Raw genomic sequence first — 27,723 nt, 5'->3', positions numbered from 1 at the left:
CCAGTTTGTTCATTCATTCCCTGCTGCATTAGACTCTCTGTCTCCAAGGATGTTTGAAAAGGGAGCTGTTGCGGGCATATGCATTTGTGTGTGCGTGCATATGTGTCATAAGAACATAAGAAAGGCCCTGCTGGATCAGACCAAGGTGCATCAAGTCCACCTTTAGCAAGACTGAATGCTAACCCCTCTATGGTTATGTAGGACAGGTTTCTGAATATACCATATCCAGACAGGACCTGTCCTTGCTCTTCTGGCTCTATTGATTCATTAGCTCATGCCCTCTTGGAATGCTGCTTTTATGAGGAACTTCAATCACATTATATCTCTCCCCTTTTAACGTATAAATCTAATGCCTCTATCTCTGACATAATGCCTTTTTTATTGTGACAGGGATCCCAAGGCTACATTGTCAGTGGCAAGATTTATTTGTCCTTATGTCCCTCAAACATTAGATTTATGCTGCTCAAGATCAGTGGATCAAGGAGCTTCTAAGGGATAAAGGAAAGATCAAGTCCAGCAAACTGTTCACACTGTGGCCAACCAGGTGCCTCTGGGAAGCCCACAAACAAGACGGCTGCAGCAGCACCGTCCTGCCTGTGTTCCACATCACCTAATATAACAGGCCTGCTCCTCTGATCCTGGAGAGAATAGGGATGCATCATGACTAGTATTCATAAGAACATAAGAAAGGCCCTGCTGGATCAGACCAAGGTACATCTAGTCCAGCAGTCTATTAACACAGAGGCCAACCAGGTGCCTCCAGGAAGTCCACAAACAAGACGACTGCAGCAGCACCATCCTGCCTGTGTTCCACAGCACCTCATGTACTAGGCATACTGATCTGATCCTGGAGAGAATAGGTATGCATCATGACTAGTATCCATTTTAACTAACAGGCACGCATAGCCCTCTCCTCCATGAACATGTCCACTTTCCTCTGAAAGCCTTCCAAGTTGGCAACCATCACCACATCCTGGGGCAGGGAGTCCCACAATTTAACTCTGCATTGTGTGAAGAACTACTTCCTTTTACCAGTTTTGAATCTCTCACCCTTCGGCTTCAGCAGATGACCCCCTTTTCTGGTATTTTGAGAGAGGGAGAAAAGCTTCTTCCTGTCCACTCTCTCCATACCATACTCTCTCCCTGTCCACTATCAGGTCTCCCCTTAACTGCCTTCTTTCCAAGCTAAACGGCCCTAAGCATTTCAACCGCTCCCCATAGGGCAATTGCTCCAGTCTCCTGATCATTTTGGTTGCTCTTGTCTAGGGATGCCAGCCTCCAGGTGAGACCTGAGCATCCTCCGGAATTACAGCTCATCCCCATACTCCAAAGATCAGTTTCTCTGGAGAAAACGAATGCTTTGGAGGGTGGACTCTATGGCTTTGTGTCCCAGTGAGGTCCCTGTCCTCCCCAGGCTCCATCCCCACATCTCTAGGAGTTTCTCAACCTGCAGCTGGCAACCTACCCCCCCGCCCCAATCCCCTGCCAGGAAAAACCTGGGAACCCTAATATGTATATGGAAATGGGGGAGAAACTACGAGATACTCCACACTGTGTGATAACAGCGAGTGAAGATATATTTAGACAGGGGCTGCAAACATACTTGTCAACTTTGTGTTTGGGAGGGGCCATGGCTCAGTGGTAGAGCATCTGCTTGGCACGCAGAAGGTCCCAAGTTCAATCCCCTGCATCTCCAGTTAAAGGGACTAGGCAAGTAGGTGATGTGAAAAGACCTCCACCTGAGACCCTGGAGAGCTGCTGCCAGTCTGAGTAGATAATACTGACTTTGATGGACCAAGGGTCTGATTCAGTAGAAGGCAGCTTCATGTGTTCATATATTCTGGACATGCAGACTACGGTGAAAAGCCAGTGGATTTCCCAGCCTGGAGCTGGCAACCCTATGGGCAAGTAAGTGTTTTGAACAGAGATTGGGATATGGTGGGTTTTTTTTTTTTTTTTACATAAACAAAACCTAACCAGAGATGCATCTCCACGCTCTCAGTCATCAGAGACAGGCTCGCGGATAAATCCCAAGATGAGACGTTGTCAATCTCCCCTGCCTCTTGAGTTCCCTCAAAAGAGACGTCTGTCTTTGAAACAATTGCTTTGTGTTGTCTTTGGAGTGGAAGAACGTGACAAGATCCCTAACAAGTCCCGCTCTGAAATCTCCATTTGGTAATTACCTGCTGCCAACAACACCGTTTTTTTAAACAAATGAATATTAAAAAAGATCTCCGAATCTCAGAAACACACAGTGAGAATTGGATCTTGAAATGAAAAGATATTAAAGGTGGGGTTCATCTGACTCATTGTGCCTAGTCCTTAGGGTTGCCAGGTCCCTCTTCACCACCAGCGGGAGGGTTTGGGGGCAGAGCCTGAGGAGGGCGGGGTTGGGGGAGGGGAGGGACTTCAGTGCCATAGAGTCCAATTGCCAAAGCAGCCATTTTCTCCAGGTGAACTGATCTCCGTCGGCTGGAGATCTGTTGCAATAGAAGGAGATCTCCAGCTACTACCTGGAGGTTAATACTGGGGAAAAAAGGCACTTGGTACTTGTATAGAAATCAAGAGAAAAATAAGTACCAATCAACAACAACTTTTAGAATGCAAACACAACTTTAGTGTAAGTGAAAATTAGTGCAAAAGTGAAACAAAACAACAAACATCACAACACAACTCTAGAATGCGTTGCTCCCAAAGGAGTCTTCAATGAAGTCGTCTCAATCTTATTACAAAAGTTCCAAAGACTTCATACATAGAGTTTGAATTGGAAGACGGTGGCTGCGGCGGTGAAAACGTAAAGTTAATCCGGACTGCGTTTCGACCCGACCTGTTCTTTTCCACCGTCTTCCGATTCAAACTCTATGTATGAAGTCTTTGGAACTTTTGTAATTTTTATTGGTACTTATTTTTCTCTTGATTACTACCTGGAGGTTGGCAACCCTACTAGTCCTGTTATGCACACTCTGACACAGTGAGGTCCGGGGCCTGCGACCAACCAAGATGCCAACTCTGTCCCATCTGACCACACAACACCAGCTGGGCCATCTCAGGTTCATTCACTTGTTCATTTTCCAACGTTCTATGTGCCGTCAAATGTCAGCAATGCCCTTCCGCTCTCTGCATTGGACAAACAGGTTAGTCCCTACGCCAAAGACATAAATCTGACATTAAAAATCGCAAGACTCCCAGCGGGAGAATAATTGAATCTATCGGCTGGAGATCAGTCTTAATAGCAGGAGTGCTCCGGCTACTACCTGGAGGTTGGCAACCCTAACTATACCCCATTGAAGTCCCTCCCCTCCCCAAACCCCACCTTCATGAGGGTCCACCCCCAAAATCTTCAGGTATTTCCCAACTTGGAGCTGGCAACCCTAGCTTTAACTATTGAAAGCCCGTACCCTGAAAATCTTGTTGATTTCTAAGATGTTACTGGATTCGAATCTAGCTGTTCCACAGTGAAGATTGAATGCATTCGGTTGTTCCTTAACTGAAAAGCAATTCTGGTTTGCAATGCACTCTGGGCAGGAATTCTTAGCATCTCCTCCAAGGCCTCTGGCAATTCTGAAAACTATCACTCAAAAGGAGTCAAGGCTGTGAGATGCCCAGATGTAGCATCAATGGGGGGTACGGTCATTATTCAGTCCCCACAATATTGAGCAGCTCTCTGCAAAAAGGCCACAGGGATGGGCGGCAGCTTATAACTGCATCGACTTTCCTTGACATTTTACAGGCAAGATCGATGACCACCAAGGCAGGCTGGAAACAGGACAACCCCCCAGGAACGGGAAACCAACATGTTCTCCTTGAAGGCATCTCTTATGGCTCGTGAGCAGACTGAATCCTGCGGTAATCAAAACTGGCAAATTAATTTCCAGTGCTGATGGTGTCTCCTATAAGGGTTGCCAACCAACAGGCTGGGTCTGGAGATCCCCTGGAATTACAACATATCTCCAGATGAGAACTATCACTTCCTCTGGAGAAAATGGCTGCTTTAGAGGGTGGACTCTGTGGCATTATTTTCCCCTGAAGTCCTTCCCTCCCCAAACCCCACACCCAGGCTCCATCCCCCAGTAGGGTTGCCAACCTTCAGGCAATAGCTGGAGATCTCCGGCTATTACAACTGATCTCCAGCCGATAGAGATCAGTTCCCCGTGGAGAAAATGGCCACTTTGGCCATAGGACTCTATGGCATCAAAACCCCTCCCCTCCCCAAACCCCACCCTTCTCAGGCTCTGCCCCAAAAACCTCCTGCCGGTAGCAAAGAGGGACCTGGCAACCCTAACCCCCAGATCTCCAGGAATTTCTCAGAGTTGGCAATCCTAGGACTGTAAACCTGTCAACATGTCTTGGGAATGCAGACAGTCTTCCAGTGTCCACCTGAGGTTCAAATTGTCATTTTAGGGTTGGAATTCCCTCCCAGACTCCCTCTACACGATGCTTTTCCTCTTCCCATTTCTTTAGAACGCCTCCTTAAAGCCCAAGTTTTCTGGGAAGCCCTTGGGAAAACCCCTTTGCCTATTAGTTGGTGAGATAGTGATGGTCCAGAGTTGACCCTGTGGGCACCTTCTGAATTCTGACACAGCGTGGAGGGTGCAGCCACAAACTGGCTGTCACAAATTGGCTGCCACAGCTTACGTTCAGTCATGCAGTGGAGATCCTTGTGGCAAAGCAATGTTTACAAAAATCTGCAGCACCCAGCCGGTCAAATCTCTAATAGCCAATCAGAAGCCTTGCTGGGGAAAGCCCCACTTGGCAATGCCCACTTTCTAAAAGCATTTGGTGGATTCCAGGAAAGGTATCAGCAGGCACCCTGGCACCCTCGGATGCTACGTCGGGGATCCCTGGTCTTGCTGCTAGGCCTAACCTACCTCACAAAGTTGTTGTGCAGATGAAACAGGGAAGGGGGAATCATCCACCGACGTTGCTCTGAACTCCTTGCAGGAAAGTTGGGATAACAAAAGTAATCAATAGTACACCCTGTCTCAAGAATAGCGGCTTTCGGGGCATCTGACTGGAAGAACAATACCTTTTGCTAAAAATTTGATTTTTAAATGACAAAAATAACCCACGATTTGTGTGTTAAGTGCCGTCAAGTCACTTCCGACTCATGGCAACCCTAAGAATCAATGTCCTCCAAGATGTCCTATCTTTGACAGCCTTGCTCAGATCTTGCAAACTGAGGGCTGTGGCTTCCTTGATCTAGTCAATCCATCTCTTGTTGGGTCTTCCTCTTTTCCTGCTGCCCTCAACTTTTTCTAGCATGACTGTCTTTTCCAGTGATTCTTGTCTTCTCATAATATGTCCAAAATACGATAGCCTCAGTTTAGTCATTTTAGCTTCTAGGGTCGGTTCAGGCTTGATTTGATCTAGAACCCACGGATTTTTTTTTTTTTTTTGGTGGTCCATTGTATCCGTAACACTCTCCTCCAACACCACATTTCAAACCCACGATTTAAAATGATCAAATTCAGGGTTAAGTGGACATCTTCAAATCTGACAAAATTATACCCTTCGAGTAACAAGACAGGACCTGCATCACAGATTAACACCATCCAGCAAGTCCTTGATTAAATTGATCTTGTGGCAAATTTTTGCCCAGCAACAAATCTCCCCTGTTCTGGAATTCAGGACAAAACCGAGCATTGATACAGCTCTCTACAATGTTCAAAGTATTTTCCATGTGTTTATTTTTCTCCCTAACTCCATAATGCAGTTGTGGGGAGACAGAAAGAGAGGGAAATGCCTTCTTCTGAAAAAGAAAAATCTGACCCCGCATCTTTCGGACAAATCCTTCAATCTCCATCACCTTTCCCTGACAGCTGTCAAGGTCTTCCTGATCAGGCGACAGGACATACTGACCAGAACAATAACTTTATTGCTAAGTACTTCCTGGGGTAATAAAAAGCTAGTGTTTACATTGTCAGCTGTGCATTGCTATTTCTAGACTCAGCACTGGAATCGTAGAGTTGGAAGGGACCACCAGGGTCATCTAGTCCAACCCCCTGCACAATGCAGGAAATTCACAACTACCTCCCCCCCATACACCTCCAGTGACCCATATTCCATGCCCAGAAAATGTCCAAGATGCCCTCCCTCTCATGATCATAGAATCAGCATTGCTGACAGATGGCCATCTAGCCTCTGCTTAATAACCTCCAGGGAAGGAGAGCTTACCACCTCCCAAGGAAACCTGTTCCACTGAGGAACCACTCTTAACTGTTACAGAGTTCTTCCTAATGTCTAGATGGAAAGTCCTTTGATTTAATTTCAACCCGTTGGTTCTGGTCCGACCTTCTGGGGCAACAGAAAACAACTCGGCACCATCCTCTCTATGAAAGCCCTTCAAGTACTTGAAGACGGTTATCATATCCCCTCTCAGTCTTCTCCTCTCCAGGCTAAACATACCCAGCTCCTTCAGCCTTTCCTCATAGGACTTGGTCTCCAGACCCCTCACCATCTTTGTTGCCCTCCTCTGGACACGTTCCAGCTTGTCTACATCTTTCTTAAATTGCGGTGCCCAAAACCGAACACAGTACTCTAGGTGAGGTCTAACCAGAGCAGAGTAAAGTGATACCATCAGGAATCAGTTAACCTGGAGAAAATGGCTGCTTCAGAGGGTGGACTCTAGGGGAGGACTCTGGTGGGCTCTTCCCTGGAGGTTTTTAAGCAGAGGCTAGACGGCCATCTGTCAGCAATGCTGATTCTATGACCTTAGGCAGATCATGAAAGGGAGGACTTCATGGCCATCTTCTGGTCACTAGGGGTGTGTGGGGGGGAGGTAGTTGTGAATTTCCTATATTGTGTAGAGAGTTGGACTAAATGACCCTGGTGGTCCCTTCCAACGCAATGATTCTCTGATCTGGAGATCTCCAGGTCCCACCTGAAACTGGCAACCCTGGGCCCGGACAGTTCCGGGGGACTCAAAAAGCTCCCTGTTTTGTAATATTTTGGTGGGTCCTGATTGCACACCTGTGGTTTTTGGACCCTTTTGCAGAATAAGTGTGTCTCATAACCCTCAGGGTGGAGAAGACCCAATCCCCTGACTGGCCACGTTCTGCCTTCCTTCTCGTCTTCAGTTAGGCCAACTCTGTTCACTTCTTGGGTGGAGGTTTCTTGGCAGATGCCTTGGAGTTCCCAGGGGGTCCACCTCCTTTCCCGCCACCTGCCCCACCCCCTTTGGGCTTCTCCTGGCCGCCGTCCTCTTCCTCCGGCTTCTTCTTTCCCTCTGTCTGTTTGTCACCCGGCTTCTTTTTGGACCCCTCCTTGCCCTCTTTCAGAGAGGCTTCTTTGGCCCCTTTCTCGCCCTCCTTCTTCTTCTTGGAGCCTTTGGATCCATCCTTCTTCCCATCGACCTTGCCGGAGACGGTGGGCACCTCTTCCTCCTCCTCTTTGGTCTCTACTGGGATTTGAGCCGCTGAAGGGGGAGGAAAGGAAGAGGGAGGGGACGTCAGAAAGAAACGTCAGGGTAGCAATAGCGATGGATAACACACCTCAGATGGGTTTAAAGGGTTAATATACTTATAAAGTGATTCAATAGGTGGTGGGGGTGATGTTTAGGGTTGCCAACCTCCAGGTGGTGGCTGGAGATCTCCTGCTGTTACAACTGTTATACCCTGCTAAGTCCCTCCCCAAACCCCACTCTCCTCAGGCTCCACCCCCAAAATATCCAGGCATTTCCCAGGCCAGACCTGGCAACCCAATTTTTCCCGAGTAAAGACCTTTGGGAAGCTTCAGTAGGCTTGTGAGGTTGCCAGCTGTGGAGGGCAACCTCAGGCCCCAGCTAGTTCTCTCTTGCCCTCGCAGCAGGAGAAAAGAGGGTGGGAAATGATGCTGCAGATTCAGCAACGTCACTTCCGATCTCCACAATGCTCTAGGAATTTCCCCACTTTCAATGGTCTTTACCATAGGGATTGGGGAATTTTTAGAGCGTCACATAGGGCTGTCAACTCCAGGATGGGAAATTCCTGGAGATGAAGGGGGGGTTGGGGAGGGACCTCAGAAGCTTGTATGCCTTAGAGTCCACTTTCCAAAGCAGCTGCTTCTTCCAGGGGAGGTCTCCCAGTATTACAGCTCATCTCCAGATGACAGAGATCAGTTCACTTGGAGAAAATGGCTGCTTTGGAGGGTAGACTCTATGGCAGGGGTGGGGAACGTCAGGCCCAGGGGCCGTTTAAGGCCGGCAAAATCATTTGGTCTGGCCCTTCATGGGTCCTGGCAGATCTCTAGCTCAGAAGGGTCTGAGACTGGCAATTAGCCCTCTCCTGCGGACAGGAATAGCCTCTATTCAAGGCAGATGTGAGTTTGTTTTGCGGAGAAAAGGAACCTTTTTCCCCCCTTGCAGAAGAGTCGTTAGCTATGGAGCTGCTAGGACCGCCCGAGAAACTGTGTTAACCCTTTCCCACCCGGACCGTGGAGAAAAGTATTCCCTCTGAACTACAAATGGGGTGGAGTGTGACAATGGAGGGGTTAAAGGGGGTAGGGCCAGAATGCACCAGAGTTGGGGGGGGGGCGAGTTCTTAGCCAGTGTGTCCTCATTTCATCCCTGCAGGCGGAGGTCGGCTGTAGAATCTGGCCCCGACAATGCTGAGCAGGAGCAACTCTGGCGTGTGGCTGGACTGCTACGCCCGGCTGGTGCAACAGACCATCCTGTGCCACCAGGTGGGCGAGTATGCCACCAGTTGGATGCCTGCCTGCTTGCCCGTGCCGGTGGGGTGGGGGGTCATCTGGGGCAGCTGCCTGCTTGGGGCTTAATTTCTAAGTTGATAATTTTGTATGGCCCGCGAATGATGTTATAAATATCCAAATGGCCCTCGACGGAAAAAAGGTTCCCCACCCCTGCTCTATGGCATCACACCCCTGCTGAGGTCCCTTCCTTCCTCAGGCTCCACCCCCAAATCTCCAGAAATTTCCCAACCCACAGTTGGCAACCCTAACTTGTACTAAGCCAATCTCTTCCACTCTGCTAGTGTCTTCCAATTATATCTACATCTTCCAGGTCAAGTATATCTGGCAGCAGAGAGGTTTCTGTGTGATATACGGTACATATCCTCTTTTATCTATAGAGTGTCTCAAAATTTAGTTCCCGCGCTTGATATTCATAGAGCACCGCCAACATAAAGGAACCAGGTCAGCTCTGAGTCTTCCACGTTTCCCTCAATGGTTGTATCCTAATTTGTAACAGTTCTTTAAACTACTTGAAGTCAGGTACCAACAAGATTGAATTTTACCGGAGATTTTTGCTTTAGATCCATGCATAATGGAGGTGTGGGTGTTATGCTATGATAACCAGCCCCAAGTCTGATTTTAAATATTAATGTCCAAGTTTCTTGCCCAATTATTCTTACATGGTCGGGGGAGAATTTCTTATTCTATAATTATTAGTAGGGACCAGACACTCTTGAAAGATCTCGTATCCAACGCAGGACCCGGCTTTTGTTAACAACACCTGTAATGTGTGATGAATTCAAAAATAAGCAGATTGTATTCACTGATGCCTTCTCAGTATCCCTTTATGTTTTATTAACATTTGCATGAACCAATTTTCCTTATCTCGATGTCCTTATCCCCCTACCCTGGAGTTATGATTGACCACATCTCTGTACGTGCTGCAGCAAAGTCTGCAAACACATTTGTTCTGGAAGACCTTGGGAAAGAAATTAGTCTTATCTTGAGATAGTAATGCCGTTAGATTACTAGTTGTATTGATTCCATTAATTCTGAGCGATAACCTGATGCTTGTTTGTTGTATTATTTATTGGGATTTGATAACCTTTGGTTAGCTGCCTTGGGTGATCCAGTAGACCAGAAAGGTGATGTATACATGTGCTGAATAAATGATAAATTCTCCTACTGGTCCCACACTTGAATATTTTCTACTGTATCATTATGAGGGATTTCTATAGAGCTGTGTGAAAGCTCGACAACGAAGAAAGCTGATAGGAAGAAAGTAGATTCCTTTGAAATGTGGTGTTGGAGGAGAGTGTGACCGATACCCTGGACCGCCAGAAAAAAACAAATCAGTGGGTTATAGATCAAGTCAAGCCTGAACTGAACCTAGAAGCTAAAATGACTAAACTGAGGCTGTCGTACTTTGGTCACATTATGAGACGGCAAGATGGAAAAGACAATCATGCTAGGAAAAGTTGAAGGCAGCAGGAAAAGAGGAAGAACCAACGAGAGTAGGATTGACTCTATAAAGGAAGCCACGGCCCTCAGTTTGCAAGATCTGAGCAAGGCTGATAAGGAGAGGACATTTTGGAGGACATTGATTGAGTTGGAAGTGGCTTGACAGCTCTTAACACACACATAGAGCTGTTAATGGAGATGGATCAAGATTTAATTGAGAGTTAACATTTGCTCTGTACCAATTTTTGGCACTAGACAGGAATTGATTCTTTCTACATCCCTTTTTTGACAATTCCCTAACAAAAGTTTGCAAGGTCCTGCTATATCTATATGCTTTTGTTAATTTCAGTACTTGGGGTGACTTAGCATAGCAGCGTGGTAATATTCTTTGATATTTGAATGAGCCAAACTAACTTTCCCTAGTTGTGTTAATATAATCCCTGCAGCTGCTGTTATGATTTTAGTGACTAATCCAGCTACAATTCCTCATACCTGGCAAAACTTAATAGAAAGAAAACAGATGTAAGGAACATCAATATGAATAAGCGTAAAAATTTAATCACCCAATTTTTCAGTACCTCTCCAAAGCAATCTGCAGGGAAGACCTGTTTGACAGCATGGGTTGAAAACCTGAATAAGAATAATTATGTGTCTCGAAAGGATTCCATTTCGCAAGATGTGAACTGAGCCGCTAGTTCATGTCTTGTGAAACTGAATCTTTTGCAGACGCATAATTATTCTCTTTTTAAAAAAAAAAACGAAGCTACCATTTACTAAATTGAACAATAGTTCCATCTGCCTTAGTATTCTCTGTTCTGGCTCTTACAGTTCTCCACCATCCATAAAAGATACATTGCCAGTTTGTGCAGCCTCAATTTGCCAAGGAGCCATGCAGAGAAGGAAGAAAGGATTAACCCTTGCTGCTCCAAGGGTTGCCAGGTCCATCTTCGCCACTAGCAGGAGGGTTTGGGGGTGGAGCCTGAGGAGGACGGGGTTTGGGGTTTCCCCTCCCCAAACCCTGCCCTCCTTATGCTCAGCCCCGAAAACCTCCCACTGGTGGTGAAGAGGGACCTGGCAACCCTACTGCGGACAAAGGAGGGTTTGTGGCACCTGCTACCTGGAGATGGGGTTGCCAGCTTGGGTTGAGAAACACCTGGAGATTTGGGGATAGAGCCTAAAAAGGCAGTGGTTTGGGGAGGGGAGGGACTTCAAAGGGGTACAATGCCATAAAGTCCACCTTCCAAAGTAGCCATTTTCTTCAGGGGAACTGATCTCTGTCACCTGGAGATTAGTTGTAATAGCGGGAGATCTCCAGCCACCACCCAAAGGTTGGCAACCCTACCCGGAGAGGCCACTGCATGCTGAATTTTGTGCCCCCAGCACTGAGCCCAGTCACTCCCCCAAAGTTAGGGGGCCGGCCAATGTTGTTCTGGGGAGTGGGAACAGGTGAAGACCTGAGAAAAATACTGGAAATTTTCAGGGGTGAAAATGTCTTTTTAGGAGGTTTTTCCCCTCCCACTTTTTGGGTGGAAATATCGGGAAATGTGGGTAGGGTTGCCAGGTCCCCCTTCGCTACCAGTGGGAGGTTATTGGGGCCGAGCCTGAGGAGGGCGGGGTTTGGGAGGGGCTTCAATGCCACAGAGTCCAATGGCCAAAGTGGCCATTTTCTCCAGGGGAACTGATCTCTATCAGCTGGAGATCAGTTGTAATAGCAGGAGATCTCCAGCTGGTACCTGGAAGTTGGCAAGCCTAAATGTGGGGGAACACTGAAAAGAATATTCTCAAAGGAAGGAAATAAAAACCCCACCAGGGGGCGCCATAAGTCAGCTGCCACCTGATGGCCCTTTCCACCCCCAATTAACACCAAGAGCTGCTTTAGTTCTAAAGGACTCAGGAGGAGCAAGGCCCAAATGAATGGCAGGAATAAAACATTTTTTTTAATTGTTCAGAGCACCAGGTATATGTTTATAACATTATTTCTAAATAAACAGTTCCTTTCATTTATTTTTATTTATTTACGATATTTATTCCCCTACCTACTGTTCTCAGCAGGGCCAATCAGTCCCTTGCTAAGTGTGGAAGTGCCTCAGAGGGTGGAAACGGTTCCTGTAACTTCCTCCATAGTAGGAAGAAGAAGAAGAGTTGGTGTTTATATGCCAACTTTCTCTACCACTTAAGGGAGACTCAAACCGGCTTACAAGCACCTTCCCTGCCCCTCCCCACAACCCTGTGAGGTTGGTAGGGCTGAGAGAGCTTTAAGAGACTGGGCCAAGGTCACCCAGCTGGCTTCAGGTGTAGGAGCAGGGAAACAAATCCAGTTCACCAGATTAGCCTCCACCGCTCATGTGGAGGAGTGGGGAATCAAACCCGGTTCTCCAGATCAGAGTCCACCGCTCCAAACCACGGCTCTTAACCACTACACCACGCTGGAAGGCCTTAACCTTTTGCATATTTTGCATCGATCTGTAAAGTTTGTCATACATTTTTGGAAGACCAGGCCTCCCTTACCCCCCACACACACATTTCATCCCTTCCTGCATGTTAAACTTGAGCCATGGGTGAGTGTGTGTGCATCTTGTGCCTCATGAGCATACAACTAAATGTGCACATACTATCTCATAGCACATTAAATGCACATTAAGGTGCCATATATAAAGTTGCCAGCTCTGGGTTGGGAAATACATGGGGATTTTGGGGGCGGAGCCTGAAAAGGGTAGGGTTTGGAGAGGGAGGGACTTCAAAGACATAGAGTCCAATTGCCAAAGCGGCCATTTTTTTCAGGGGAACTGATCTGTCGCCTGGAGTTCAGTTGTAATAGCGGGAGATCTTCAGCTACCACCTGAAGGTTGGCAACCCTAGCCATGTAATATGTTCCTGCATGAGGGGCTGTGGCTCCGTGGCAGAGTGTCTGCTTGGCATGCCGAAGGTCCCAGGTTCAATTCCCGGCATCTCCAGTTAAAGGGACTAGGCAGGTAGGTGATGTGAAAGACCTCTGCCTGAGACCCTGGAGAGCCGCTGCCGATCAGAGTAGACAATACGGACTTTGATGGGCCAAGGGTCTGATTCAGTATAAGGCAGCTTCATGTGTTCATGTGATTCTAATCGCCATTTAAAGCCAACTAAACTTGTCGACGGGGATGTGGAATGTAATGGTCCAGCTTGGTCTTGTGAGATCTTGGAAGCTAAACAGGGTCAGTACTTGGATGGGGGACCAACAAGGAAGACTCTGCAGGGGAAGGCAATGTCAAACCACCTCTGCTTAATCACTTGCCTTGAAATCCCCACCAGGGGCCACAATAAGTTGGCTGCAACTGGACAGCACTTGCTAGTGAACCCCACTACATCTTGTGGCAGTGAGTGCCGCAAGAGAATTGCACACTGTATGAAGAGGTTCTTCCCTCTGTCTGTCCATCAACCTAATTGCCTCCCCCCCCCCCCTTGCTGGCTACAGCAGTGTTTGTCATACTGATTCTGTGAACTTAGGCAGATCATGAGAGGTAGAGAAGGAAGGGAAGAAGAAGAAGAAGAAGAAGAAGAAGAAGAAGAAGAAGAAGAAGAAGAAGAAGAGTTGGTTGTTATGTACGGACTTTCTCTACCACTTAAGGCATAATCAAACCAGCTTACAATCACCTTTCCCTTCCCCTCCCCACAACAGACCCTCTGGGAGGTAGGCAGGGCTGAGAGAGCTCGAACTGTGACTAGCCCAAGGTCACCCAGCAGGCTTTGTGTGTAGGAGTGGTTAAACAAATGCAGTTCACCAGATTAATGTCCGCAGCTCATGTGGAGGAGTGGGGAATCAAACCCGGTTCTCCAGATCAGAGTCCGCTGCTCATGTGAAGAGTGGGGAATCAAACCCGGTTCTCCAGATCAGAGTCCACCACTCCAAACCACGGCACTACACTACGCTGGCTCTCATGGCTCTTTCTTCTATGCCTGGAGTAGGGCCGATCACCACTTTGGGGTCAGGAAGGAATTTTCCTCCAGGCCAGATTGCCCAGGGATCCTGGAGGGTTTTTTGCCATCTTCTGGGCACAGAGTAGGGGGTCACTGGGGGTGTGTGGGGGTGGTAGTTGTGAATTTCCAGTGTTGTGCAGAAGGTTGGACTAGATGACCCTTGAGGTCCCCTCCAGTTCTATGTTTCTATGCAGGGAAAGAGCAAAAGCAGGAAATGTCAGAATTAGACCAGAACATGTTGGAAGACAACTGCAAAAAAAGAAAAGAAGGAGACGAGGAATTTCAAATCTTCATGGCGAAGGTCTTGTTCCAAGTAAGGAAGGAAGGAAGTGCAGAGATGGTAGACAGAGAGCGCCTCCTAGTGGCCCTGTGGGGCTACTTCCTCTTCCTCTTTCACCACTGGGAGAGCATTGAGAGCTCTGGATTCAACTTGGCCCGAGAGAGTAGGTAGGCTTTCAGTGGAGCCTGGAAAACGTAGAGAATTAGGAAAGGCAATGAATGAAAGGACAGCAAAACAAAGCTAAGGACATAAAGCAAAGGCTTTGAGGACTAGAAGCATGGCTGGCATTGTAGATAGCGCAACTGATGGGATACATTCATTTTTGCCAGTATTTTTTACACCCAACTGAGATGAGAGCTTTGCATCCAGGCACATAGAGGTTGAGAGACTGAGCTGAAAACTGCTGTGTTCGTGTCTAATCTGACCCATGAACTCAATAGGTGCACAACAGGCAACCTCCCACCCATTTAGAATAAGTTAAGAATATTGGTCTACATGGCTAAGGAGGAGGAGGAAGAGGAGAAGGAAGAAGAGGAGAAGCAGGAGGAGGAAGAGAAGAGCTGGTTTTTATATGCCTACTTTCTTAAGGTGGTAGTTGTGAATTTCCAGTGTTGTGCAGAAGGTTGGACTAGATGATCCTTGAGGTCTTCTCCAGTTCTATGTTTCTATGCAGGGAAAGAGCAAAAGCTCTTTTATATGCCTACTTTCTTAAGGAATCAGATCGACTCACAATGACCTTCTCTTCCTCTCCCCACAACAGACAATCTGTGAGGTAGTTGTGGCTGAGAGAGTTTTAAGACAACTGTGACTAGCCCAAGGTCACACAGCTGACTTCATGTGTAGGAGTGGGGAAACAGATCCAGTTCACCAGATTAACGTCTGCCCCTCATGTGGAGGAGTGGGGAATCAAACCCGGTTCTCCAGATCAGACTCCACCGCTCTTAACCACTACACCACACTGGCTCTCTCCATCAAAGCTCCCTCCATCAGATACAAGTAGGAACAAAGATTCCTGAGCCCTTATATCAGGGATCTCCCTTCCTGCTTCTATCTGACTCTTGAAAGTTTCTACCCTGAAAGTCGTGTTGGTCTTTAAGGTGCTACTGGACTCAAATCTCGCTCTTCCCCTTTAGAGCACATATGAAAAATTGAGCAATGGTGACTTAGAGCAATGTAGTTGGCCAAAGAAAGCACATGTGCAAACACCTTGAGAAGCTAGACAAAGCATGGTTTGCAGATGCTTCAAACCCAAGAGAGCCAGTGTGGTGTAGTGGTTAACAGCAGTGGTTTGGAGCAGTGGACTCTAATCTGGAGAACTGGGTTTGATTCCCCTCTTCTCCACATAAGTAGCATATGATAATCTGGTGGACCAGGTTGGTTTCCCCACTCTTCCACATGAAGCCTGCTGGGTGACCTTGGGCTAGTCACAGTTCTCTTCGAGCTCTCTCAGCCTTACCGACCTCACAGGGTGTCTGTTTTGGGGAGGGGGAGGGAAGGTGATTGTAAGAGGGTTTGATTCTCCCTCAAGTGGTAGCGAAAATCAGCATATAAAAACCAATTCTCCTTCTTTGTCTTCTTCTTCTAGTTCCATTCAGCTTACGAGACAGAACCTTCCAGAAAACCCATGAAAAAGAAAACAGGAGAAATTTGAAGCTGCTGGTAGCTTGGCTTGGGGGGGGGGGGCAGTTATATACCATTTTGCACAGGTGTCTTTATTTTGTGAATTCCTGCTACCACAGAGAAAGCTTAGTGGCTGAACATCTGCTTTGCCTCCCGAAAAGCCAAGATGCAACCACTGGCAGCGTCCCCAGCTAAAGGCCTTTCTCTCCTGGAGACCCTGGAAAGCTGCCAGTCCCAGGGGACAACACTAGCTAGATAGCCTGATTCACTATGTAAATCCCATACATGCCCTCTATGGTGGAAGTGAAAAGTTCTGTCAAGTTGCAGCTGACTTATGGCGACTCAGTAGGGTTTTCAGGGCACGAGACAATCAGGTGTGGTTTGCCATTGCCTGCCTCTGCCTAGCAGCCCTGGACAACCTTGGTGGTCTCTCATCGAAGAAGAAGAAGAAGGACCTTCCCTTCCTCTCCCTACAACTGACACCTTGTGAGGTAGGTGGGGCTGAGAGAGCTCTAAGAGAGCTGTGACTAGCCCAAGGTCACCCAGCTGGCTTCAAGTGGAGGAGTGGGGAAACCAACCAGGTTCACATGAAGCTGCCTTATACTGAATGAGACCCTTGGTCCATCAAAGTCCGTATTGTCTATTCGGACCGGCGGCAGCTCTCCAGGGTCTCAGGCAGAAGTGTTTCACATCACCTACTTGCTTGGTCCCTTTAACTGGAGATGCCGGGGATTGAACCTGGGACCTTCTGCATGCCAAGCAGATGTTCTACCACAGAGCCACAGCCCCTCACCAGATTAGCGTCCGCCGTTCATGTGGAGGAGTGGGGAATTAAACCCGGTTCTCCAGATTAGAGTCCGCCACTCCAAACCACCGCTCTTAACTACCACACCATGCTGGCTTGGGGCGGGGCTTGGAAAGGGGACGGACCTCAGCAGGGTATAATGCTACATAATCCACCCTTCAAAGCAGCCATTTCCTCCAGGGGAAGGGACCCCTGTAGTCTGGAGATAAGTGGTAATTCTGGGAGATCTCCAGGCCCCACCTGGAGGTTGGCAGCCCAAACCTGAGACCTATTTTTATATGCTCCAAAACAGAAGAGGGAAAATACCTCCTGGTATGTCTGTGAGCTCATTGAGGGGTGGCACCGTGTCTAGTTTGTCGGCGTACATTTTGGCGGCTTTCCGTTTGGCGTACCGTGCCTCGATCTCCTTCTTGGTCCGTGGGATCCGGCATTTGAAGATACAGCACAGGGTAATAACTAAGGAGGAAACAAATGGAAGGGAGGGAGAAAGAGAGAGAGAGAGAGAGATAAAACACCATCAAATGGCACTTCCTGAAAAAAATGAAGTGGTTTTGGAGGGCCTCGGCTCAAGAGACACAACTGGGAATTCTGAAGATCAGAACTTGCCTTATCCGGAGTCAAGAACTATTCCGACACAGAATTGCCCACGCTGGCAGGCAGCCGCTCTCCAGGCTCTCAGGAAGAAGATTTTTCCAAGCACTTGAGAACTCTTTAAGCTGGAGAAGCCGGGGATCGAACCTGCAACCTTCTGCAGCCACACCACCTTCCCATTCCTCACTGTAAACATAGAAGCGGGGCTGGCGAGGCGTTTAATCCCCGTTTAGCACAGCCACGTCCTCGTCCTCACTCCTTAAAACGCGCTCATTAAAATGCCATCCCCCTTGCTAATAGCCCTGGCAATTTATGCCGATCTGTTGCAAGGTTATCCTTTGGGAAGACTCTGCTTTAAATGCTTGAGATGCTCCTTGGAGCGCTGGGATGCTCCGCTCGAGCGCAGACGGCAGGTGTGGGGTTTTGAACGGCTGTTGCGCGCTCGTTCTCTCTCTCTTGCGCGCACACGCACCCTGCAAGGGCATGAAAACGGTGGCTTCGTGGTTCTAAGATAGATGTCTGGTTCTGTACAACTCATCCTCTGATCGGTGTCCACCTTCAAGGTGTGAATCCGAGGCTCATATTGCGTTTTCAAAGGGATTTCCTGGATCAAACCGGTTACCCCAGCGCTTTCTAGCAGCCGTCTGCTTGATGTTTCCCCTCTTATGCGTTTCCAAGATGGGGAGACAGTCTTATGGTGCTCAGAGGAAGAAGAAGAGGAGGAGGAGGAGTTGGAGTTGGTTTTTATATGCCGACTTTCTCTACCGCTTAAGGAAGAATCAAACTGGCTTACAATCATCTGCCCTTCCTCTCTCCACAACAGACCCCCTGTGAGGTAGATGTGGCTGAGAGAGCTCCAAGAGAGCTGTGACTAGCCCAAGGTCACCCAGCTGGCTTCCTGTGTAGGAGTGGGGAAACCACCCAGTTCACCAGATTAGCCTCTGCCGCTCGTGTGGAGGAGTGGGGAATCAAACCCAGTTCTCCAGATCAGAGCCCACTGCTCTGATACATGAGCAAGTGGGGGTTTGTGACACTTGTGGGGGAGATCCCATCCTCCACGCCCCTTTTCCTCTAAGCCCAGGCTCAGCTTCCTGACACCACTACCCCAATGTCGCTGAATCAGGCCGGCACTGGCATCAACACTGCCAGGCTGGGTACAGCTCTTGCACTATTCCTACGACTGCCACCAAACCCAACACAGTTGTTGGCCACTTTTGCAAGGCCCAAAGCAGCTCCTGGCCTCTGCCACAGGTCATAACATAGGTCTTTATTTGTGGGGGGGGGGATTTAAACCCCTTATATAATTTTTAAGGTTTTCACATTTTTTTCAGAGCTGGGGGGGGTGTTTCTTCCAGACTTGCAGAAGTATCTCTTTTGTGTCAGTGTGGCCCCACTCTGCGGATTTAAGTGTCCACAGGTTAGGCAACACTTGACTATTAGAATATATAGGATAATGATAGAATCCTAGAATCTTGAAGTTGGAAGGGGCCATCTAGGCCAACCCCCTGCTCAATGCAGGATTGGCCTAAAGCATCCCTGACAAGTGTTCATCCAACCACTGCTTGGAGACTGCCAATTACGTTCCATTCAACTCTCAAGCAACCACAGGTAGGCATAGTTTCTCTTGAGGAGGAGGTCAAGGGCCATATGCAGCTCAGCACCTGCTTTGGCAGAGCAAATAGTACAAGACCTCAGCTGAAGTGAAAAGGGTTTCCTGTAACCAGATTCCTTCATCTGTTTTGATTTTGCCTTAAGTGGTAGAGAAAGTCGGCATATAAAAACCAACTCTTCTTCTTCTTCAGAGAGCCAGTGTGGTGCAGTTGTTAAGAGCGGTGTACTCTAATCTGGGGAACTGGGTTTGATCCCCCTGCTCTTCCACATGAGTGGCGGACTCTAGTCTGATGAACCGGGTTGGTTTCCCCACTCCTCCACATGAAGCCTGCTGGGTGACCTTGGGCTAGTCACAATTCTCTCTGAACTCTCTCAGCCCCACCTACCTCACAAGGTGCCTGTTGTGGGGAGAGGAAGTGAAGGAGATTGTAAGCCAGTTTGAGACTCCTTAAGGTAGAGAACATTGGGGCATAAAAACTAACTCTTCTTTTTTTGTGCTGCCTGCAAGGCATGTGAGCAGCCTACAAACTCTGGAATTATGAATTCTCCCAGTCAAGTTTGACTTGTGCAATGTGGCATAGTGTTGGAGAAATCCACTCCTCCCTAGCTGGAACACAAGCCTAGGTAAGCAGAGATTTAGCAGCTATCCTGGTTTAACTTCTCATTTCCTTCCCGGCCTCGTTGGGATGCACGGTGTTTACTATTCCTCATCTCATGTGCATTGTTGGTGGGGGAGGCGGTTCAGGGTTTCTCGTGCCCCCCGCCCCCGCTTCGAAAAGACATCCCTGGCCAAAATTACCAGCTTGAGCTTTGGGGTGAAGCGCCATTAAAGCTTAAGAGACAAGGGGGGAGCTTATTAAAAATTGAGCTAGATTGGTTATAAATTATTCCCGGAACAGCTGCAGATGAAAACTCTAAACAAAAGAGCCCTGCATGCTAAAGACTTGGTACTGGAGGTGACTCGTTCAAAACTGGCACCTCTTTCGGTTCAAGGAACCTGCTGCAAATGGAGTCATATATTCCACAGTCTTGCTAAGGTTGCCAGCCTCCAGGAGGAGGCTGGAGTTCTCCCAGAATTACAACTTAACTTGCAGCTTCAGAGGATACACTATATGATGTACTATAGAGTCTATGTGAAATGCCACCCTGGATTCCCCTCTCCACTGGTACCACCTCCTATAATCTCCAGAATTACACCTGATCTCCAGACTACAGAGATCAGCTCCTTTGGAGAAAATGGCTGTTTTGGAAGATGGACTCCATGGCCCTTTATGCAGGGTCAATTTTGATGCTCCCTCAAAGCTCTTTTTAAAAATGCGACCTTTAAAAAGCCTATTCATGGTCCCGAAGCAAAAGGAGAAATTCCACACACCCCACTCGCCTGCTCCTTTGTTCCTTTGTTTGCATAGCCATTAGCATGTGCATAGCTAACACAGCTATGATTTTGCATGCTTGCTTGAGAGGATTCTTCACACCCGAGGCGGAGCAAACACAAAAGGTCGCGTTAAAGGGGCTCTTAAGAAATGCAAAGCAGGTATGCGCCGACTTCGCAGTCACTTCCTGAATGACTGTTCAGCGTGCAAAACTCAAAAAAATATGCGGGGCAATTCAGCCTGGAACCCACTGCTAATTACCAAGCATAAATGGCCTATGGTATTATACCCCACTGAGTTTCCTCCTCTTCCCAAACCCCAACCTCCACGGGAATTTCCCAAGCCAGAGCTGGCAACCCTTGCCCTGTGCTTCATCCCTGTCTCAAGGAGCTTACAACATATTGTTGTGGAATCCTGGCAGCCCTAAGCTACCCTGGTACACCAGGCAAGGTGTTCAGGACTGGAGCTAGTGGTTATGCCATTAAAGGTCTATGACAATGATGATGATGATGATGACTGGAGCTAGTGTGCAAGGATGGAACACTGCTGTATGGCCAGAGACCAAAAGGGATCTCCTGGCTTCTATCTTGTGTGCCAAGATACAGACCCCACTGGGCAAGTTCAGCCTTGTTTACCATGTTTCCCCTCGGGAGAACGTCTGGTGTCACTTGGAAGCAAAAGGACAAAAGCCAGACTTCTTCAGCATTTCTTTAGCGCTCTCCCGCAGCAGATAGGGAACACCTTTCTAATCTAATCAGAGACAGAACTCCATTCAGAGAATCGGGATGGACACAAATAAACTCATCAAGTTGCTAGACCAGCCCTCTGACTCACCCCAGCAGATCGTTTCTCAGACCTCACCCTCATATAAAAGGGTATAGCCACTACTCAGGGACAAGCTGGAACGTGTCCAGAAGAGGGCAGGAAAGAGGGTCTGGAGACCAAGTCCTATGAGGAAAGGTTGAAGGAGCTGAGTATGTTTAGCCTGAAGAGGAGAAGACTGAGAGGGGATATGATAACCACGTTCAAGTACTTGAAGGGCTGTCATATAGAGGAGGGTGCCGAGTTGTTTTTTGTTGCTCAAGAAGGTTGGACCAGAACCAACGGGTTGAAATTAAATCAAAAGAGTTTCCGTCTAGACATTAGGAAGAATTTTCTAACAGTTAGAGCGGTTCCTCAGTGGAACAGGCTTCCTTGGGAGATGGTAAGCTCTCCTTCCATGGAGGTTTTTAAGAAGAGGTTAGATGGCCATCTGTCAGCAATGCTGATTCTATGACCTTAGGCAGATGATGAGAGGGAGGGCATCTTGGCCATCTTCTGGTCACTAGGGGTGTGGAGGGGGGAGGTAGTTTGGAATTTCCTGCATTGTGCAGGGGATTAGACTAGATGACCCTGGTGGTCCCTAATTTCCCAACCAAAAAGGGGAGACAATTTAATTTGGGTAACAATATGGTCCATGCTACTCATGATATTGGGGATGTGTGAATTTGAACTCAGGAGGGGCAGAACAAGGCCAGGCTGTTGACTTTCCTGTCTTGTCCAGTTTGCATTTTCCTGCTCAGAGACCATATTGACATCAGCACTGATTTCCCGTGCTGTTTTATTTCCCTCTTCCATCAGCCGGCGCCATTGGAGAGACCACCCCGAAGACGTTCTCTGTTCCCCAACTGTGAGCGTTTCTACAGTAGCACAAAACATCTGGCTGGCTTTACCATCCAAAACAGTAATGCTTCTTTAATGGTGTAAATCTCCTCCCCTGCCTCCCGCCCCCCACTCTTAATTGCCAGAGAGAGGCCGAGAAATAAAAGCCAGAATGCTGCAAATGGTGCGTCCTGGGTGGAATTAATTGTCCGTGCAATTTCAGTTTTGCAGATTTTAAGCGCCCGTGACAGAAACCGCTGATTTCTCAGAAGTGTATTTGCTCAGGCCGTGAATCAAATTCCCTGCAAAGTTTGTTGTTCAACAGTAATCTTTAAGGTTGCCAACCTTCAGGTGGTAGCTGGAGATCTCCTGCTATTACAACTGATCTCCAGCCGATAGAGATCAGTTCGCCTGGAGAAAATGGCCGCTTTGGCAATTGGACTCTATGCCATTGACGTCCCTCCCCTCCCCAAACCCCGCCCTCCTCAGGCTCTGCCCAAAAAACCTCCCGCCAGGGGCAAAGAAGGACCTGGCAATGCTACTTCCAACTCTATGATTCTAAGATTTTATTTTCTCATTGAGTCTTCTTAATGGCTGTCGATGCCTGCTCTCCTTATGGTGAAGCCCTCATATTAAAAGGGGGGGATTCGAAGTGAGAAAATGAAACCTCACAAAACGTTGCTGTTGTGGAGAAACACAGAGAATATAAAACTGGAAAAGCTGGGGGGCGGCAAGTTCTATAGTGATCGATACCCCTTTGGAGTCGCAAGGAGGGTGAAATATATTCTGTAATCTCTGCTGCTGCATAGAGTACTTTTTCATGTCGTTCTTGGTGCTGTAAAAAGTTTTTTAAAAAGTTTCTTTATATTGCAGTCTGTGGGTTTTGTTTTGTTTTGTTTTCCTTCCCAAAAGCTGAAGATTGCTTTTTAGTCGCCTTACCAGAGTTCTAAAAAAGTACGAATCAAACCGTTAAAAAAATTAATTGGCTTTTAGAAGAATGGCCACCACTGAGAATAGGGTTGCCAGGTCCCTCTTCACCACCAGTGGGAGGTTTTTGGGGCGGAGCTGGAGGAGGGCGGGGTTTGGGGAGGGGAGGGACTTCAATGCCATAGAGTCCAATCGCCAAAGCGGCCCTTTTCTCCAGGTGAACTGACCTCTATCAGCTGGAGATCAGTTGTCATAGCAGGAGATCTCCAGATAGTACCTGGAGGTTGGCAACCCTAACTGAGAACCAGCAGATTCCTATTGCAGCAGGGCAGGTAATCCAACTTCAAAGGGAGATTAGAAAGAGAGACTTCTGAATTACAACTAATAACGAAGCTCAACACTATGCATTCTCTGGGTCTTAATAGAGATCTGGGATTTCTCTCTCATTACCAATGCTGATTTCTCCATGCCTACCACACCTCTGCATATCACACCTAATCCAATCACGCCTGCTGATGTCATTTACTTGCTTTTGACATTTACATTGCCATTTTCTGCAGGGGAACTGATTTCGGGAGATCATCTGAAATTCTGGGGGATCTCCAGGCCCCACCTGGAGGCTGGCCAGCCAATGCCTAACCCAGGAAACCTGCCCAATTTTCAATCTGTGAAAAAGCTGATGAGAAAATGGCTGGATCCTTCCTCCCGTCCGGGATTCCTTGACCCCCCTCCACCAGAATGAGATCGGCCAGAGGGCACCCCTAGGCTGGGACCTCGCCTTTGGGTGGGGAAACTTCAAAGGTGGTCTATTCACTCGCCTGAGATAAGCAAGCCATTCTGTAGTTTTTCAGCTCCTCGCGTAATCTGGGAGGAGGGGGGAATTTTAGATAAGGGTGGGAAGACAGGCCATCCACTTGAAAGCCAGAGAATCCAGCTGCTGTATCTTCTCTCACAAAGAAGTGGAGACCCTCCAAAGGTCTGGCTGCAGAGAGAGGGGCTCTTGGAAACTGGAGGCCGGGAACTGGGTCTAGGGGGAAAGCTGTGTTATCACCCCAAAGCTTGCTCCAGTGACCTCTCAAACCCTTGAAGAAGATGGGAAACGCTCAAGCACGTGGAAAGCCTGAGAAGGTAAGTTGCGTGTCTCAAAGGTCAGGAGCTTTCATTCATTTGGCAGCATTTTACTAACCCCCACCCCCAAGAGCTGAGCACACTCTTGTCCCCTCTTCCATTGGATCTCGGAGTAGGGTTGCCAACTCTTGGTTCGGGAATACCTGGAGATTTGAGGTTGGAGCCCAGGTAGAGTTGCCAACCTCCAGGTGGTGGCTGGAGATCTCCTGGGATTACAACTGATGTCCAGGCAACGGAAATCGGTTCCCCTGGAGAAAATGGCCTCTTTGGATGGTGGAATATGTGGCATTGTACCCCACTGGAAGTCCCTCACTTTCCCAAGCCCCAGCGTCATGTAGTGGTTAAGAGTGGTGGTTTGGAGCGGTGGATTCTGATCTGGAGAACCGGGTTTGATTCCCCACTCCTCCACATGAGCGGCGGAGGCTAATCTGGTGAACTGGATTTGTTTCCCCCACTCCTACACACGAAGCCAGCTGGGTGACCTTGGGCTAATCACATTCTCTCAGCCCCACCCACCTCACAGGGTCTTTGTTGTGGGGAGGGGAAGGGAAGGTGATTGTAAGCCGGTTTGTGTCTCCGTTAAGTGGTAGAGAAAGTTGGCATATACAAACCAACTCTTCTTCTTCCTCCTCAGGCTCCACCCCCAAAATCTCCAGGTATTTCCCAACCTGGAGCTGGCAACCCTAAGCCTAGGAGAGTGGGGTTTAGGGAGGGGAGGGACCTCAGTGGAGCATAATGTCATGCAGTTCTTCTTCCAAAGGTGCCTTCCAAAGGCAGTTCACCTATTGTCTCCGGTATCGGAGGAGCATGCCTAATATATTCGGTGCCGTGGAGCACAGGCAGGATGGTGCTGCTGCAGTCGTCTTGTTTGTGGGCTTCCTGGAGGCACCTGGATGGCCACTGTGTGAACTGAATTGATGGGCCTTGGTCTGATCCAGCATGGCCTTTCTTATGTTCTTATGTTCGAAGCAGCCATTGTCTCCAGGAGAAGTGGAATAAATGTCTTACTATGTAAATAAATATTGCATAACTGATTTCTGTAGTCTGGAGAACTGTAGTAATTCTGGGAGATCTCTGGCCCCCCACCTGGAGGTTGGCAACCCTAGACCTGAGAGACTGGCCCAGGGCCGCTTGGTGAATTTCGTTGAAGTGTGGATTCAAACCGAGGTCGCCCCAGGCCAAAGAAGTTTTTATTTATACAGTTTCCCAGTTTCTGTGATCCTTGTCCTGTTGCCTTGTTTCTTGAAGGTCTTTGCCATCTGATTGAATTGCTTTTCCTATGTCGTAACCAGCCTCAAGTCTCAGAAAGGAAGGAGGGCTATAAAAGACATCAGTAACAGCAACCACTGTACCACACTGCCTCACCCATTTTACTAGCAGATTGGTCAACTCAAGCTTCAGTTGATTAATTGATGAAGGCCAATTTGGGCCACCGAGAGGACATTTTAAGCAACGAGGCTGCTGATCAAGAGCCCAACTGCTAGGGTTGCCAACTTTGGGGTGGGAAATTCCTGGAGATTTAGGGGTGAAGCCTGGAGGCTCAGGATTTGGGGATGGGGAGGGACCTCAGTGGGGTATAATGCCATAGAGTCTGGCTCTCCAAAGCAGCCATTTTCTCCAGGGGAACAAATTGCTGTAGCCTGGAGAGAAGTGGAAATTTGGGAAAATGGAAATTTTGGAAAAAACCTGGAGATTGGCAACTGTACCAACTGCTGGATAGTACTTGGATGGAAGAACACCAAGAAGTCCAGGGTTGCCAGCACTGGGTTGGGAAATACCTGGAGATTTTGGGGGTGGAGCCTGAAGAGGGTGGGATTTGGAGAGGGGAGCAACTTCAATGCCATAGAGTCCAATTGCTGAAGCAGCCATTTTCTCCAGATGAACTGATCTCTGTTGGCTGGAGACCAGTTGTAATAGCAGGAGATCTCCAGCTGGTATCTGGAGGTTGGCAACCCTACCAGCCACCAGCTGGAGATTGGCAACCGTAATGAGTGATTATGCACCGAGGTGGGGAGGAAGCATCATACTCCCCTGCCCCGGAGCCACCCCCTTCAAAAATGAGAAGAGACAGCATAACAAACCCTTTAAACAGATTTTCACCAAATATTGCAACTCCCCCATAAATATGCAAGACGGAAATGATATAAATATACACAGCAGATGTCTTCGCATATGTAAAAACAGGGAGGCAAATGGCCCCTTTTCCCATCCAGATTGAAGATGCTGAAAATGGCTCATGTGCAAAAATAGGAGACCAGATGGCAATCAGCCTGCCTGCCTTCGCCTTCACTAACCTGGCCGCTTTATTGAAGAGAACTAATTTTTGTTCTCGCTGAGACATGGCTTCTCTTGTGTTATGTTCTAAACCATTCCATATAAAACCAGATTATGCACTTTCTCACTAATCCTCCCCCCCAGTCGTAAAACTCAGTGCGGGTCCTTGAGCTAGTCATTGTCTCTCATCTGAACCCACCTCACAGGATTGTTGTGATGATTCAATGGGCAGAGGAAACCGGGTGCATCGCCCCAAGTTCCTTGGGGTAAAATTTCATCAGATAAATAAAATAATCTCGTGTCTGATGAAATGCAATAAGGAAAGCGGGAGGGTGAGATCTCAAGGAAGCTGGATATTTATTGTATCAAAGATGGTTCATTTTCCACAAAGAGTCGGCTTGGAGGCATTTGCTCTGGAAGTAGGGTTGCCAGCTCCGGGTTAGGATATTCCTGGAGATTTGGGGTGGAGTCTGGGGAGGGAGGGACCTCAGTGGGTATAATGCCCTAGAGTTCACCCTCCAAAGCAGCCATTGTCTCTAGGGGACCCGATCCCTATGGTCTGGAGATCAGTTGTAATTCCAAGAGGAATTACACCTGGAGGTTGGCAGCCCATGGTGAGGTTGGCAGCCCATACATCTGGAGTGAGCATAGCCAGGCATAAGCAATGGAGCTCAGGCTCAGATCAGGGGAGGAAGGGTTTAATACGTATGTTAATAAGTATGCCAACGCTTCTGCTTCACTTCATTTCTGTTTTTAGATTTCTGATCGGTTCTACAACCCCCATTCCTATAGTATTTTTTATTTAATGTCCTGGCCTGTTACTTATATCAACTCATTCTGGGTAATCCACCTTGAGTCCAAGTGAGAAAGGCAGACTATAAATAATGCAACTCAATCAATCAATCCCCCTCTGGCCCAATTAGATTTGATGTGAATCGTGGCCCTGCACCCATGCAATTAACCTTTGAAAGGCTGTGGAGATCCACATTCAGCCATCTCGAGCCTTTCTCAACAGGATTGGGACCCCTGGAAAATACAACCTCCCCATTCCACGTCACATAATCCAGATTCTAATTTTTAAGTTACAGCCATGGGTTGGGGCCTATGGCAGAGTTGCCAGCTCCAGATTGGGAAATATCTGGAGATTTTCGGGGTAGAGCCCGAGGGTGGGGTTTGGGGAGGGGAGGGCCTTCAGTGGGGTATACTGCCATAGAATCCACCTTCCAAAGCGACCATTTTCTCCAAGTGAACTGATCTCTATCGGCTGGAGATCAGCAGCAATCCCAGGAGATCTCCAGCTAGTACCTGGATGTTGGCAACCCTAGCCTATGGGCATGATTTCGCTTCCTCTTATGCATAATCCTCAGACCTTTTTGAACTGTTCTTACAACTGT

General features: G+C 48.0%; 1 protein-coding gene across 1 annotated transcript in view; it reads right to left on the bottom strand.

The window, feature by feature from the left end:
- Positions 1-7,091: 7,091 nt before the first annotated feature.
- The window catches only part of TMIE (transmembrane inner ear), a 37,874-nt gene continuing 17,242 nt past the window's right edge, over positions 7,092-27,723 (bottom strand). The window contains exons 3-4 of the mRNA XM_056857148.1: positions 17,091-17,240; positions 7,092-7,414 (exon numbers count right to left, since the gene is read on the bottom strand). Coding sequence (XP_056713126.1) covers positions 7,092-7,414; positions 17,091-17,240 — 473 coding nt within the window. The remainder of the gene's footprint in view (positions 7,415-17,090; positions 17,241-27,723) is intronic.

Source organism: Euleptes europaea, chromosome 11, assembly GCF_029931775.1.
Source record: "Euleptes europaea isolate rEulEur1 chromosome 11, rEulEur1.hap1, whole genome shotgun sequence".
Taxonomy (NCBI): domain Eukaryota; kingdom Metazoa; phylum Chordata; class Lepidosauria; order Squamata; family Sphaerodactylidae; genus Euleptes; species Euleptes europaea.
The sequence above is the reverse complement of the archived record's forward strand: the minus strand, read 5'-3'. Positions and strand labels throughout refer to the sequence as shown.